Here is a 16,332-nt window from a genome sequence, read left to right as displayed (position 1 = left end):
AAATGATTTTTTTTTTTCTGATTTTATTTCCGCCTTAGGGTCTAATAATGTGGTTTATACAAAAAAATTAAATAATTAGTATAAATGTTTGTTTGTCAAATATTTTACGCCGCTAAATTACACATTTACCATAAAGTTTTTCTCTGTGTGTTTTTTGTTTTTTGTTTTTTTAATTAGGTTGGATTGTGTACTTGCTCCCAAGAAACTGTTGGTTTTAAAAAAAACAAAAAAAACTAACGTTTAATTTATTTAATTCAATAAATGTTTTATTAATCTTTCCTTGTAGAAAATGGAACTCTTCTAAAATGGAAACAAATAAGTGGTCGTGGTAGACTAAACTGCACTTTTGTCTTTTTAATTTGACGTCATTTTGTACGGAGTAGTATGTACGGTAAAAGTTATTAAGAATCTCCCCCCCCCCCCCGGACGTGTTTGTTGGTGCAAGGGCAGATAACTCTATTCGATTCGGCTTTCAATGCAACGTGCTCGTTGTGACAACCGAACCAAGTTAAAGCACTTCCGATGAACAGTAAAAAGCGAGTTCTGCCTGCACGGAGAAACTCAATGGCGAACCAATACCCACCATTCCATTTAAACGGACCACGTTTTGATCAGGTAATTTAATTTTTTAATGTTTTGTTTTTGAATCAACTAAAGTGATATTTTATTTATTTAGGACACCCCTCGCAAAAAAACAAAAAAAAACACAAACAAAAAAAAAACACGATATGTAAAAATGATGTTTTTGGTCCATATATAGACCGATCCCCATGGCTACTAATATTCACGCGGTAAAATCCGGTAACGAGTTACAACAGCTAATATGCGGTGAATGTTGACTGTTAATAGCCCCTAGAACATCATTTTTTTTTACATTTTTAATAGTAAATTATAGCCATTACAAGTCTGATTTTGATCTCAGTAGTTTGAATTGAGTTGTCTCCCCCTTATTTATTAAACATGGCGGTTAAAAACAACGTCTAACTAAGTCATACTTGATTTTCTGGGTTTGTTTTACTGTACACATAGATTCGAAAAAGTTGTCACAAAACAAATATAGAACAAATAAATGTTATCAAAGGCAAGATAAGTTACTTTTCTACCCAACTGGATATGTTTTAGTGTTTATATTTAATGTAACATGTTTATTCAGCTCGAAAAACATACAGTGTTTACCGATGTATTGGAAAATTTAAAATGGCAGCCGACTTGAGGCGGTAAGTTTGGGAAAATGAGTTATAAATAAAAAAAAAACAGACAAAATATTGTTAGAAACTCGCTCAATATATGTTACCGTGACATAGGCTGACATATATTCGGCGGGTTTTTAACAGTATCTTCTTGACTGTTTTTTTTTTTTTATTTATTTATAACTCCTTTTCCCAAACTTACCGTCTCCGAGAGAGAGTCGGCCGCCATTTTGAATTTTCCAATACATCGGTAAACACTGTATGTTTTTCGAGTTGAATAAACATGTTACATTAAATATAAACACTAAAAACATATCCAGTTGGGTAGAAAAGTAACTTATCTTGCCTTTGATAACATTTATTTGTTTTTGTGACAACTTTTTCGAATCTGTGTACAGTAAAACAAACCCGATTTTCTTAGTTAAAAAAAATGGTATTTGTAAATTTGGAAGACCAAATTAAGATTTGAGATTAAAAAGTTGATTTTTTTTAAAGGATATTCGGGCCTGTTTCGAACGAATACCACACTTAAAATTGTCGTCGGCAAATAGTTCTTATGATATTAAGACGTACATTTTCCTATGTGTTCCTTATAAATTCACTGGTCGCCATTTTGAATATTGTTGTTTACAAGTCAATCCGGCTTCATTTTCGTAAACCCATGCATTATGCAAGTCTGCATTTAGTTTTCCAGGCCACAAATACCAAAAACACTACTTCATTAAGTTTAGCGATTTTTGAAATGACATTTTTGTTCCGTGGCGTATCGGGTATCGTGAAAATGGAGATGCCATTTTTTCGAGCACCTGTCGTCAGAATCAGAGAGAGAAATCAGTATTTAAAACTATGACCGAAGCAGAAATACATTACAAACAAAATTAAACTAAATAATGATTACTTCCGGAAAGAATTAATTACTACGTGCCCCAGAAATACCGGATACACCCTCAACCTCCCCATATTAAGAACGTCTTTCGGAATAAACGCCCCCTCCAACCTCGACAGCCGTTCTTAACATGGGAGGAGCATTTTTTTTTAATGAGGTCGGATTCTAAATTTGCGCCCCCCCCCCAAAAAAAACCTCAACCAACAGAACGAAAAACACATACACACACAGACACACCAAAAAACAGGATATGTAAAAATGCTATTTTAGGTGCACCTGCACCTCTCGGTGTATCAGAATTTTTTGAGAATTTTTGACACCCCTAACACAAAATTGCGAATAAAATATAAAAAAAAAACTCGTAATTTCTCTTTTAAAGATGGGTTGTTTATTTTCTTTATGGAATATACTTCCAAAATAAACTATTTAAGTTGTTTAGAAAATAATAGAAATGTTATTTTTTATTTTTTTTAAAAAAGTGTTTACAAAGTGCCGGCGCGCCTTCATGCAGCCATTTTTTTACGTAATGAAATCAATTGAATTTTACGAGTTCAATATTTTTCAATTTTTAAACTAAAAATCTATCAAAATTTTTCTATTGGTTCAAGTATTACGATATTTTCAGGGTCAGTGTGAAATTTTATGCTCTTTCCAATAAACCAAATATAATCTTTTAGACAAACGTTTTTTGTTTTTTTTAAATTCGTCCCCCCCATTTTGAAATGTCTATTAGAATTTAAATAATTAATTTATGTACCAAAGTTTTGTATATCATAAATTGAAGATAAAAGATCAATAAATAAAATATTGTAATTTAAAACAAAAAAAAGAAGTGTTTTTTGGAAATTTACCTGTGAAGATTGAAAAATTGGCACTTAAGGGTCATTAGATTTTGATCTGTTTGTCAACTGTTTCATGAATGCGCATGCATAGCAGTGTCAGAAATTTCGTGAAAACTATTGAATAATTCCACCCGCCATCTTTCGAAGCTTATAATTCCTCGAAAAATGTCATTCAAGCCCTAATTTTTTTTTTTCAATTAAAGGAGCAAGAACCAAGGTTTTATTAAAAAAAAAAAACATACACAAAAACAAACAACGTGGGTTTTTTTTAAAAAAAGGTTTTAAACTTCGGACTTTACAGGTAAATTTCTAAAAAACACTACTTTTTTTTGTTTTTAAATTTGAATATATTATTGATCTTTTATCTTCAATTTGTGATATATAAAACTTTGGTACATAAATTAATTATTTACTTTTTAATAGACACTTGAAAATGGGGGGGGGGCGTGAATAAAAAAAAAAACGTTTGTTTAAAATATTATATCCGGTTTATTGGAAAGAACATAAAAGTTCACATTGACCCTGAAAATATCGTAAAAATAGAATCAATAGAAAAATTTTGATAGATTTTTAAAGTTTAAAAATTGAAAAATGCTGAACTCGTAACATTCAATTAATTTCATTACTATTTTAAAAAAAATATTTCTATTACTTTTTATACAACTTTAATAGTTTATTTTGGAAGTATAATCCATAAAGAAAATAAACAACCCACCTTTAAAAGAGAAATTACGAGTTTTTTTATATTTTATTTGTAGTTTCGTGTCAGGGGTGTCAAAAATTCCTACAAAAATAAAATATTGTAATTTAAAACAAAAAAAAGAAGTGTTTTTTGGAAATTTACCTGTGAAGATTGAAAAATTGGCACATAAGGGTCATTAGATTTTGATCTGTTTGTCAACTGTTTCATGAATGCGCATGCGTGAATCGTTCTAATAACAGATTCCTTATGTTAAGAATAAGTAGGTTTAAAAATACTTTTTAAAGATTGTGTCAAGCTGACCTAATGGTTATCGTACTTGATTCACTGTCTTTAAGTTTTGGTTTCGATCTCAGCTTGAATATATTTTTTTCTCACTTACAAGAAGTGAACTGCTTAGAAAAAAACAATACATGCACATCTCTGTTTCTGTCCTTTTTCTTAATTTTTTTAAAGGAACTTAATGTTAAGTTAAATACCTGCAATATTTTTAAAGGAACTTAATGTTAAGTTAAATACCTGCAATATTTTTAAAGGAACTTAATGTTAAGTTAAATACCTGCAATATTTTTAAAGGAACTTAATGTTAAGTTAAATACCTGCAATATTTTTAAAGGAACTTAATGTTAAGTTAAATACCTGCAATATTTTTAAAGGAACTTAATGTTAAGTTAAATACCTGCAATATTTTTAAAGGAACTTAATGTTAAGTTAAATACCTGCAATTTTTTTAAAGGAACTTAATGTTAAGTTAAAATACCTGCAATATTTTTAAAGGAACTTAATGTTAAGTTAAATACCTGCAATATTTTTAAAGGAACTTAATGTTAAGTTAAATACCTGCAATATTTTTAAAGGAACTTAATGTTAAGTTAAATACCTGCAATATTTTTAAAGGAACTTAATGTTAAGTTAAATACCTGCAATATTTTTAAAGGAACTTAATGTTAAGTTAAATACCTGCAATTTTTTTAAAGGAACTTAATGTTAAGTTAAATACCTGCAATATTTTTAAAGGAACTTAATGTTAAGTTAAATACCTGCAATATTTTTAAAGGAACTTAATGTTAAGTTAAATACCTGCAATATTTTTAAAGGAACTTAATGTTAAGTTAAATACCTGCAATATTTTTAAAGGAACTTAATGTTAAGTTAAATACCTGCAATATTTTTAAAGGAACTTAATGTTAAGTTAAATACCTGCAATTTTTTTAAAGGAACTTAATGTTAAGTTAAATACCTGCAATATTTTTAAAGGAACTTAATGTTAAGTTAAATACCTGCAATATTTTTAAAGGAACTTAATGTTAAGTTAAATACCTGCAATTTTTTTAAAGGAACTTAATGTTAAGTTAAATACCTGCAATATTTTTAAAGGAACTTAATGTTAAGTTAAATACCTGCAATATTTTTAAAGGAACTTAATGTTAAGTTAAATACCTGCAATTTTTTTAAAGGAACTTAATGTTAAGTTAAATACCTGCAATATTTTTAAAGGAACTTAATGTTAAGTTAAATACCTGCAATATTTTTAAAGGAACTTAATGTTAAGTTAAATACCTGCAATATTTTTAAAGGAACTTAATGTTAAGTTAAATACCTGCAATATTTTTAAAGGAACTTAATGTTAAGTTAAATACCTGCAATATTTTTAAAGGAACTTAATGTTAAGTTAAATACCTGCAATATTTTTAAAGGAACTTAATGTTAAGTTAAATACCTGCAATTTTTTTAAAGGAACTTAATGTTAAGTTAAATACCTGCAATATTTTTAAAGGAACTTAATGTTAAGTTAAATACCTGCAATATTTTTAAAGGAACTTAATGTTAAGTTAAATACCTGCAATTTTTTTAAAGGAACTTAATGTTAAGTTAAATACCTGCAATATTTTTAAAGGAACTTAATGTTAAGTTAAATACCTGCAATATTTTTAAAGGAACTTAATGTTAAGTTAAATACCTGCAATATTTTTAAAGGAACTTAATGTTAAGTTAAATACCTGCAATATTTTTAAAGGAACTTAATGTTAAGTTAAATACCTGCAATATTTTTAAAGGAACTTAATGTTAAGTTAAATACCTGCAATTTTTTTAAAGGAACTTAATGTTAAGTTAAATACCTGCAATATTTTTAAAGGAACTTAATGTTAAGTTAAATACCTGCAATATTTTTAAAGGAACTTAATGTTAAGTTAAATACCTGCAATATTTTTAAAGGAACTTAATGTTAAGTTAAATACCTGCAATATTTTTAAAGGAACTTAATGTTAAGTTAAATACCTGCAATATTTTTAAAGGAACTTAATGTTAAGTTAAATACCTGCAATATTTTTAAAGGAACTTAATGTTAAGTTAAATACCTGCAATATTTTTAAAGGAACTTAATGTTAAGTTAAATACCTGCAATATTTTTAAAGGAACTTAATGTTAAGTTAAATACCTGCAATATTTTTAAAGGAACTTAATGTTAAGTTAAATACCTGCAATATTTTTAAAGGAACTTAATGTTAAGTTAAATACCTGCAATATTTTTAAAGGAACTTAATGTTAAGTTAAATACCTGCAATATTTTTAAAGGAACTTAATGTTAAGTTAAATACCTGCAATATTTTTAAAGGAACTTAATGTTAAGTTAAATACCTGCAATATTTTTAAAGGAACTTAATGTTAAGTTAAATACCTGCAATATTTTTAAAGGAACTTAATGTTAAGTTAAATACCTGCAATATTTTTAAAGGAACTTAATGTTAAGTTAAATACCTGCAAAATTTTGAAAGGAACTTAATGTTAAGTTAAATACCTGCAATATTTTTAAAGGAACTTAATGTTAAGTTAAATACCTGCAATATTTTTAAAGGAACTTAATGTTAAGTTAAATACCTGCAATATTTTTAAAGGAACTTAATGTTAAGTTAAATACCTGCAATATTTTTAAAGGAACTTAATGTTAAGTTAAATACCTGCAATATTTTTAAAGGAACTTAATGTTAAGTTAAATACCTGCAATATTTTTAAAGGAACTTAATGTTAAGTTAAATACCTGCAATATTTTTAAAGGAACTTAATGTTAAGTTAAATACCTGCAATATTTTTAAAGGAACTTAATGTTAAGTTAAATACCTGCAATATTTTTAAAGGAACTTAATGTTAAGTTAAATACCTGCAATTTTTTTAAAGGAACTTAATGTTAAGTTAAATACCTGCAATATTTTTAAAGGAACTTAATGTTAAGTTAAATACCTGCAATATTTTTAAAGGAACTTAATGTTAAGTTAAATACCTGCAATATTTTTAAAGGAACTTAATGTTAAGTTAAATACCTGCAATATTTTTAAAGGAACTTAATGTTAAGTTAAATACCTGCAATATTTCTGTTTATAGTAAATAATAATTTTGCATTAATTAATGTATCATATTTATGTATATTTCATGACTGGGCAATGCCAAATGGCCTGCTAGTTATTTTATATAACTCACTAAAAAGACTTTACTGCTTTCCGTTTGACCTCTTCTCTGCTGGCATTCTTATTTTGAATATCCGCCATGTTGGATCTTTTTTTTTTTTTTTTTTTCTTTTTTTTTTTATTACATTTTCACCCCAAACAAGGCACATTGCCACTTTGGTGTAGGGGGCTATTATCAGGGGCAGCAACTACTAGGGCACTATGTTGGGATTTGGGCAGCAAGATGTCGGTTCACGTTACACTTGAACTTCTGCATGTCAGTACAGTTAGGGAAGCAGGAACCTGGAATGGAATTCCGGAGTCTAGCTGTTCTGGGGAAGAAACTATTAGAGTAGAAAGATCTTTTACATCTAGGGATCTCTACTGTGTGGGGGTGGGATTTAGTAGCCTATCGGGTTTGTCGAGGGTGTCTATGTCGTGGGGGCACAAGTGTCTGCTGTTCGTCAGAGCATTCACCATTAAAATACTTGTAGAACAGGCAGAGGGATGCAACGTTTCGTCGATGGGACAGAGGCTAAAGCTTAGATGCCAGTTCAGGGCCTATCAGATTGGCGACTCTCTTTTGAACCTTGTCTAGGAGCGAGAGACTAGTAGCAGATGCACCAGCCCAAATGTGACAAGAATACTCCATACATGGGCGAATGGTGGCCTTATAGAGGTACAGGATACTTTCAGGTGTCAGCAGTTTTCTAGCACGGTAGAGAGAGCCTACCTTTTTCGCAGCGGCCCTGGCAATGTTTTCAATATAATTGTTCCAACTCATGTTTCCTGTGAACGTTAGGCCAAGCAGTTTGAAAGATGTATTCTCAGACAGGGAGTCACTGGCCATTGCTATTGGTGGCAGAGAAGGTTTCTTGTAATTATTGAAGGAAACCAGTTGTTGCCATTTCTTTAGATCTATTCGTATTATTTGGATTCTTCAGCCTACTGTTCTCATCTTGAGTGCCATTTTCACATCATTTCCGTCAATGTAACCTTCAACCTTCTTCGGGTGTATCTTGTCAAACTTGGGAATGTTTGCGAGGTAATCAGGAACTTGGATGGAATTTTTAGCATGCTTTTGTTCCATCAGCCATGACAGGATAGAGGTCCCAAGTAATTCACATTTGTATTTTTCAGTCACTCACACGGAGGATTGAACCTTCAACTCTCCACAAGGATCCATAGCATAGTGGTTAGAATATTTGGAAAAATCAATTGTAAAAGTGACCTTCCCCTTAAGGTTGATGCTTCAATTCTGAGGTATGCACAGAAAAAAACATTCATGGAACGTAGAAACCGCAAATTTTAAAACGAGGCTTCTTTCCCAAGAAGAACATGTCATCGTCTTGGTTCAAATCTGCTTGTAAAAAACTTTTTTTCTTTAGATAAAAATAAAGATCATTAAAAACTACGTAAAAACACAAAAAATTATAGCCAGGTAGATCTAAACATTTATTTATTGTATACTAGTGGGGGATACCTGGCATTGCCCAAGTGTTTGGAGGTGTGTGTAGTTTTGGGTAAATCAAAATACCCAGGTGTTTGTGTCGGGGGAGGCGGAATAAAAAAAAAAGTTTTGGTAGGTAAGTATGAAGGATCGAACCCGAACCCTTGAGGCAAAGTTGGAAATTAAAGTGTGAAAAAAACATACAACGTTAACCATTGGGCCACCACGAAATAGTAACGGAAACATGTTTGAATTTATTTAAGTATTAAGAATTGGCAGGTGCCCGTACTTAATGACTTAATGAGGGCTACAATTTTCTGCGGGGCAGCATTTTTTATTTCATTTCTTTTGTTTCCCCGAGATGTTGTTGAGGAAACCAGCTCCCCATAAAGAGGGGATTGTCAAAATTGAATAGCAATTGTCTGATATAAGGAGAAACTCCACATTGATCAAAGCTGATTGCTTTCTACCGTTTCTGACGATCGCAACCGGAACATTGCCGCCAGAATTAGTTTCGCTTTTATTATACGAAAAAGCCTAATTCACATGCGGCGATCAAAAATGTTGAATATTTATCTTTTCAAAGTTGAGCAAATTAAATAGACAGGCGACCACTGTTGTTAACTGGTAGATATTATGATTTAGACATGATATAAAAAGTTTTAAGGAGTTGTGAGCCGACCAATCGCTTCTCGGAAAAAAGCCTTTCTCGGACATACATGAAAACACACAGACAAACATTTTCGCTTTTATATATATAGATTTATTTTTTTTCGCATCGTCGTTTGTTGGCTTATCTGCTAACGCCTCACTAGTTGGCATGACCATAGCAAATACAATTACAAATAATTAGGGTCACTTGTCGACATTGTAGAAACATTGTTATTAAGTGTCGATCAACTATGATGGTCAAAAGGGAAATTGTCCTGAAAAAAAGACAGAGTAATTGTAAGTATGTCGTAATTCTTGAATTTCTTTCTAAATTTATTTATGTTAAGACTAGCGTGGGTACCTGGCTTTGCCCTGGTGTTTGGAGGTGTATGAAAAAAAGAAAAATAAATGTTAGTAGGCAGGCTCGAAACCGGGACCGGAAGGCGGAAAAGATTGTGATAGAAAAGCTAACATTTTACCGCTACGCTACGATGACAAAGGAAGTGGAAAGCGTTCAAATTTAGCGATGTCGATCAAAAAGCTGTCAACTCAATAATAATTAAGGAGTAAGCGGAGAAATGAAAGTAGCTTTTAACCATGGCTTTGGGCCAGTCAAGCTTTCAGCTTTTTCTCGTGATATTTATTTGTTTCCCCACAAGGTCTTTTCCCCGAAAAAGAGGGAACTCTGGCAGCGTCTCAATGAAGAGCAATTGTCTGATATAAGGGGTTTCGCCAACATTGATCAAAGACAGAGGCTGACCCCTTTGCTGAAATCTGTTTTGCTTTTATACGAAAAAGACCAATCCACATTTGGCATCAATTGAAATGAATGGCTCTCGTCCTCAGGAGGCCTCAAGTTTTGACAAGCTTCTGGGCTTGACCATTACTCCTGATCTTAAATGGAACACGTACATCAAATCTGTTGCCAAGGCCGCTGGAAAAATGGTGGGATCTTTCTATCGATCCGGTAAATATCTCACTGCTGATGCTATTCTCTATCTATATAAGAGCCAGGTACGTCCAAAGATGGAATACTGTTGCCACATCTGGGCAGGAGCTGCTAGAAAGGACTTGTCCTGCCTTGATAGAGTTCAAAATAGACTTTGTAGCCTCGTAGGAGATGTCCTTTTCTCTTCGCTGCAACCTCTATCTCACAGAAGAGATGTTGCGAGTTTGTCTCTGATGTATCGTTATTTTCATGGAAAGTGTTCGACTGAGCTTCAATCTATGGTCCCCCCTCGCCAAACTTTCACAAGAAACACTCGTTTAGCTGTAAACACTATCAATAATTTCCCCCACTCTTTATCTGTGCCTAAACCTAAACGTAGATTCCATGAACAAAGCTTCTTTTTTAGAACTGCACGCCTGTGAAATTGTCTTCCGTTTTCCTGCTTTCCGGCTGACTACAATATGGTTGTGTTCAAGTCTAAAGTAAATAAGTTCTTGATGAGCCATTCCATATAAGTTATCAAATTTACCAAGTTTTCATTACTAATGATTGCTATAATGTCCAATTTCTACTGTACACTCTTTAACCCTTATCCTTGAGTGGCCTCTTGGCCTTGATAATGTGGTGATGCCTATGTAAAAAAAACAAAAAAACGTTGAAGATATTATAATCTAGGGAGTATATAAAAAGTTCTAAAAAATAGCAACCCTCTCGAAAGAAAAAAAAAATAGTTTTGGTCGTGAGGCTGGATTGAACCCGGGAGCGTTGACGCGGAGGTGTAACAAACTCCAACTACTTAACCAAAGCTTTGACGCGAAGGTGTTGTAACAAACTCCAATCACTTAACCGTCTAGGCCAAGAGTAAGAGGAATTGATTATAGTGTTAAAATAAGGCTTATAAAGCGAGTGAAAGAGGTTTGATTGACAGATAGCCATTAAATGAGGTCATCGCGGGAGCGTTACGAGATGACGTAGCAGTATTTTATTTAATGCGTGACAGCTTTTTAGGGTTTGTTTACTTTGTTTCAACGCGGTGCAGTTTTCGCTTTCCGAAGATGATGGTGAAGGGGGGGGCCGGCTCCCCAAATGAAAGGGGATTAGCAACTGTCTGATATAAGAGGACTTTGTCCCCACATGGATCAAAGCTGATTGCTTCTGTGATGCCGAGAACTGAATTAGTTTCACTTTTTATACGAAAAAGCCCAATCAACACGCGAGAAGCCAAAATAGCAATAATTTTGTAAAAATCGATGTAAATAAATCTATACGCTACGCGCTTTCCTAAATCCTAGATATTATTATATAGGACCTATATAAAAAGTTTTAAGCGATAGTAACGACCCCGGGAGCATGTCCGAAAGAAGCCTTTGCGAGACATACACGAAATGGTCACACACATTTTGCCTTTTATATATATAGACTGGCGAGGGATACCCGGCGTTGCCCGGGTGTTTGAAGGTGTGTGTGTGGGGGGGGTGTTAAAAAAAAAGTAAGTATGAGGATCGAACCCGAACCATCGAGGCAAACTTGTGAAAAAAAAAAAATGCGACGTTAACCATTGACCCACCGCGACATGCTTATGGAAACACGTTTGAATTTATTTAATTACTTGGATTTAGCAGGTGCTTGTTTTAATGAGTTAATGAGGTCACGTTTGACTGCGGGATTTCATTTACTGCTGAACGCTTTTTTTTCCCCCCAAGATTTTATAGGAAAAAGACTAACCCACATGCAGCGAGCGACAAATATTGAATATTTATCTTCCCGAAATCGAGCAAATTAAATAGACAGGCGAGCTTCATTGTTAACTGTGAGATATTACGATTTATATGTGATATAAAAAGTTTTAAAAAGTTGTGAAGTGAGCGACTGCTTCTCTGAAAGAAGCCTTTTGTAGACACACAGAAAAAGCGAACACACATACATACATTTTCGCTTTTATATTTATAGATAGATAGAACTTATATTTGTCAGTTTAAAGTTTTAAACATTTAGGTTTTATTTTAAAAATCAAACGATATAACTTTGTTTTTTAATTTTTTAGATTTTTATACTTTTTTGGTTAGTCAGACAAATGTTCTCATCTTGAGTGTAATTTTCACCAATGTAACCTCCGATCTCCAAGTATATCTTTTTGAACTCTAGAATCTGCATGAAATTTGAATCCACAGGGGTAGCATGTTCTTGTTCTTGTTCTGTCAGCCATGACTTGTGGCGTCGTAGATAAAGTACTTGGTGAATTCAGTTTTAAAAGTTACACTCTTCTGGAGGTTGATGGTTCAATCCTTAGTGTGGGCGATGCTCAAAATTACAATTGGAAATTATTTAGAGTTTCTAACCAGTCATGGCTGATGGAGTGAGAGTATGCTGACCTATGTTGATTAAATAAAGGGTTCCATGCAGATTCCTGAGTTCAACAAAAAGATTTCCGAACATTATGAAACTAACACTGAAGATGAGAAATATTGTAACAAAATGTCTGAGTTTGTCGTGAAAATATGAGCAGCAGGGAAGGATGGCTGGCTTGTGAAGAGATTAGCAGCAGCAGCAGAAAAATGCACATATGCAAATTAGTGTGTGTGAAAAAAAAAAGGAAAAAAAAACTGCACCATGTGGTTGGGAGAAGAAAAGTGGATGCTGAAGATAATGGATGTTTAAAATTGAAGATGAGAATGGGCCAGCTGTGCCCAGCATGCGGTCGGAAGATAGAGAAACGCATGCCAGGCTAAAATGGACATGTAACAGTGAGAGACTTTTTAAGTGGTGTTGAAAATAACGGTAATTAAAAAAATGCTGACCCATATTTTATTTGTTTGTTTGTTTGTAACGGCTACATTACAATATAACTTTATACATTAAATAACATGATAGAACAATAACAAATCAAAATTGTTTGTTTAGAAACAAAATTTAATTTGTCAGCTTAAATGCTATTTGGGTTTAACTTTAAGTATCCGACAATATTATTTTATATGTTAGATAACATGATAGGGCAATGTCTAATTGAATAGTCAGAAACAAAATTTAATTTGTCAGCTTTAATATATATATATTTTTTTGCCACTGAGACATAAGAGCCTACTGTAGATTAGGAGCATCTTAAGTGGAGTTACCATGTTTTATAATTTTTTATATACTTCCTAGATTATAATATCCACGATTTGTGAAAGGACGTCATGTCTATCTTTTATTTAAGCGACTTTATTTTAGAAAATTCCTGCTATTCTGTCTTCTTGTGTGTTTGTTCGGCTTTTTCGTATAAATAAAGCGAAAGTAATTGAAGAAAACACGATTCTCTGGCATTTTTGCCAAGGACGTCTAGAATGCAATAAGCTTTGATCAATATGAGGAAAACCATTCATATCAGACAATTGCTATTTATTTGGACACTCTCCTTTTAGTGGGGGAGCTAGTTTTCCCTAACATCTTGGAGAAGCAAACAATACGTAGAAAGCGTAAAGCTTAACTGGCTTGCAGCCAAAGTTAAGTGCATGATTTCATTCCCCTATCGCATGATGTTTGACCTCGTTAAATTTATGCACCTGTGTGAATTCATTCACTTAACTTTTTAACCATTTAATTTGAACGGTTCTCACTTCTCTGCCCTCGTCATGGTAAGATATCACGTTTTCTCTCACTTTCTTTCCTGTCTTCACCTCAAGGCTTCGGGTTCGAACCTACCTGCTTTTTTTTTCACATTCTTTTTCTCCTTCACTTTTTTTTTCCCCTGCATATCACACTTACAAACACCCGGGCAAAACTGGGCATCCTCGCTAGTGTTACATAAAAAAGGCGAAGAGGGTGACTTACTACTTCCTCCCAATGAGAACAGCTTTTATTATTTTTAAATTTAATGAAAAAATAGTGCGTGCACACACACACACCCACAGTCACCCACACAATTGATTTCCTTTTTCTTTTCATTTATTGACTGTGCCCTATTAAAGACTAGCCTGGGTGCCCGGCATTGCCCAGGTGTTTTGAGAAGCAAAAAAAAAAAAAAAAAAAAGGTGGTTGTAGGCAGGCAGGCTCGAACCTGTACCGCGAAGGAGGCAAAAAGCATGACGTGTTTGCTGTTGCACCCATCGCCAAACCGGAAGTGACGTAGGTCTAAATTAAGGCTAGACAATTGAAAACTGGGGATGACTTTCGAAAATATCGGTGAAAAAAGCAACCCCTTCCTGTAGAAAAGTGCCCAGTTGAGGATGAATGAATTAATGTTTTTAGCCAATTTTTCGATATTTGTCGTCCGAAGGGTTGAGCTTCAAAACAATACCAATATCGTGAAAATCCGTTCCCTCTGTCAAAAGTTTTAGGCAGACATTCAAATATACATGCATACATTTAAACAGACAGGAGAAATTTATGTTATAGATAAATAGCTTTGTATCAAAATTACCAAAATGTTGATATCTACGAGGGGTGTTTCAAAAGTAATGCCTCCTATTTTTTATTTTACCCAAATAAATAAGAGGATATTGCAATTCTTATGATAACTAAACTTATGCATTCATGATTTGAAAGTTTTATCTTTCTGTTGCGGACATTGATGGTGTGAGACTTTAAGAAATCAACTCTGGTCATGGATGTGTGTCAGAAACAGAGATATGTCATTGAATTTTCCATGCAGAAAAAAATTGAAGCAATCAACATTCACCGGTGCCTGTTGAACGTTTATGAAGCAGATGCAGTTGATGTCAGCACAGTTAGATGTGTTGGTCAATTTCAGAGTGGCGACAGAAATGTGATTGATAAAGCCGAAATTTTATGACAAAAGACATTAAAAAGGGCTGGCAAAAGTACATTAAGAAAAATAAATTCTGGAATCACTTGGTACTATTTCCGTCTTCTTAGCTCTTCAACATTTTAGTTTTTGAGTTTTAAAAAATAGGCTTTACTTTTGGAACGACTCTCATTGTTTTGTCTTGTGTTTATAACAAATTATTTAATAAAATGTTTCAAGTATTTCAAGGAGCACATTTTGCAGAGAGAGAACGCTACAATCTATAGATTATATTCAGGGTTTGCACAAGCTTGAAAACTCCTTGAATTTTGACTTTTGCCTTGAAAGGGCCTTATCTATATACTAGCAGGGGTGCCCGGCGTTGCTCGGGTGTTTGGAGGTGTATACTGTGCAATAAAAGCAAAAAAACAAAAAAAATGGTTAATTTTTTTAAACTTTGACCCCTATTATGACCCCTTAAAATTTATTGTTTCGGGCTCAAATCACTTTATTAAGTTAGATCCATGTTCAAGGAACCTAAATCTAAAATTTCAAGTGTCTAGACCCAAAATTGTCGGAGGAGTTTGGTAGAGTTCTTAAAGGTCAAATCGTTGAAATTTGACCCCTTAACAGCCAAATTTCTGGCTGACACCCGTCACATCGATTTTCCCAAATCTCAGTACCCGGTATTTCAAATTTCGAGTCTATAGACTAAAAATTGACAGAGTTATTGCGTAGGGAAATGTACACAGACACACAGACAGACACGTTCACTTTTATAGATATATATAGATTACTACGATAGCACATGATCTATTTTTTGTGTCGTGCTTAAATCTTTTTTCTTCCAATTGACTGTCGTTTAATTATTATGACCTTCCATTTCTTGTAATAAATAATTTTACTAAGAATTCTTCATAAGTTTCGGTTTTGATTTCGATTATAGCTGAAGGAACTGAAGTAATATACATATATTTTTTTTCTTCAGAGGTTTTGGTTTCTGTTTCGATTTAAGCTGATGCACCCAGGTCATATGAATATATCTTTTATTTTTGAAATCACAACTTCATAACATATAAGAATTGATAGAAAATTGATTCTATAATAATATATATGAAATCTGCATAAATTAAAATATCTTATTGAAGTGTATTTTACGACCGGGCTATTCTGGGCATCCCTGCTAGCTTAGATAAATACTTTTGGTAGTTTTAACAAAAGAGCTACAATAATATCAGGGCAACTCCATTTATGCTGAACATTCACAGAATGCTAACATCAATATCTTATAATATAAAGCTGAATGTCTGTGTGTGTGTGTGTGTGTGTGTGTGTGTGTGTGTGTGTGTGTGTGTGTGTGGTCACGAATAGGCTCCTATATGGTTGACTATTATAGAAAACTGATCACATATAATGATAGAAGATGTATCGAGACACAGGAATGGGTATGTTTGATCTGGCAGAACGGTGGTTCATTAAAATTGTGGGGTCTGCGTAC

At 33.0% G+C, this 16,332-nt stretch overlaps 1 protein-coding gene across 1 annotated transcript in view; it reads left to right on the top strand.

Moving 5' to 3' along the window:
* Positions 1-331: 331 nt before the first annotated feature.
* Positions 332-16,332, top strand: part of LOC145266914 (sideroflexin-5-like) — a 124,567-nt gene continuing 108,566 nt past the window's right edge. The window contains exon 1 of the mRNA XM_080122707.1: positions 332-615. Coding sequence (XP_079978833.1) covers positions 523-615 — 93 coding nt within the window. The 5' untranslated portion in view covers positions 332-522. The remainder of the gene's footprint in view (positions 616-16,332) is intronic.

The sequence above is a fragment of the Euprymna scolopes genome, chromosome 42 (assembly GCF_053919585.1).
Source record: "Euprymna scolopes isolate OS-2025 chromosome 42, ASM5391958v1, whole genome shotgun sequence".
In the NCBI taxonomy this organism is placed as follows: domain Eukaryota; kingdom Metazoa; phylum Mollusca; class Cephalopoda; order Sepiida; family Sepiolidae; genus Euprymna; species Euprymna scolopes.
The sequence above is the reverse complement of the archived record's forward strand: the minus strand, read 5'-3'. Positions and strand labels throughout refer to the sequence as shown.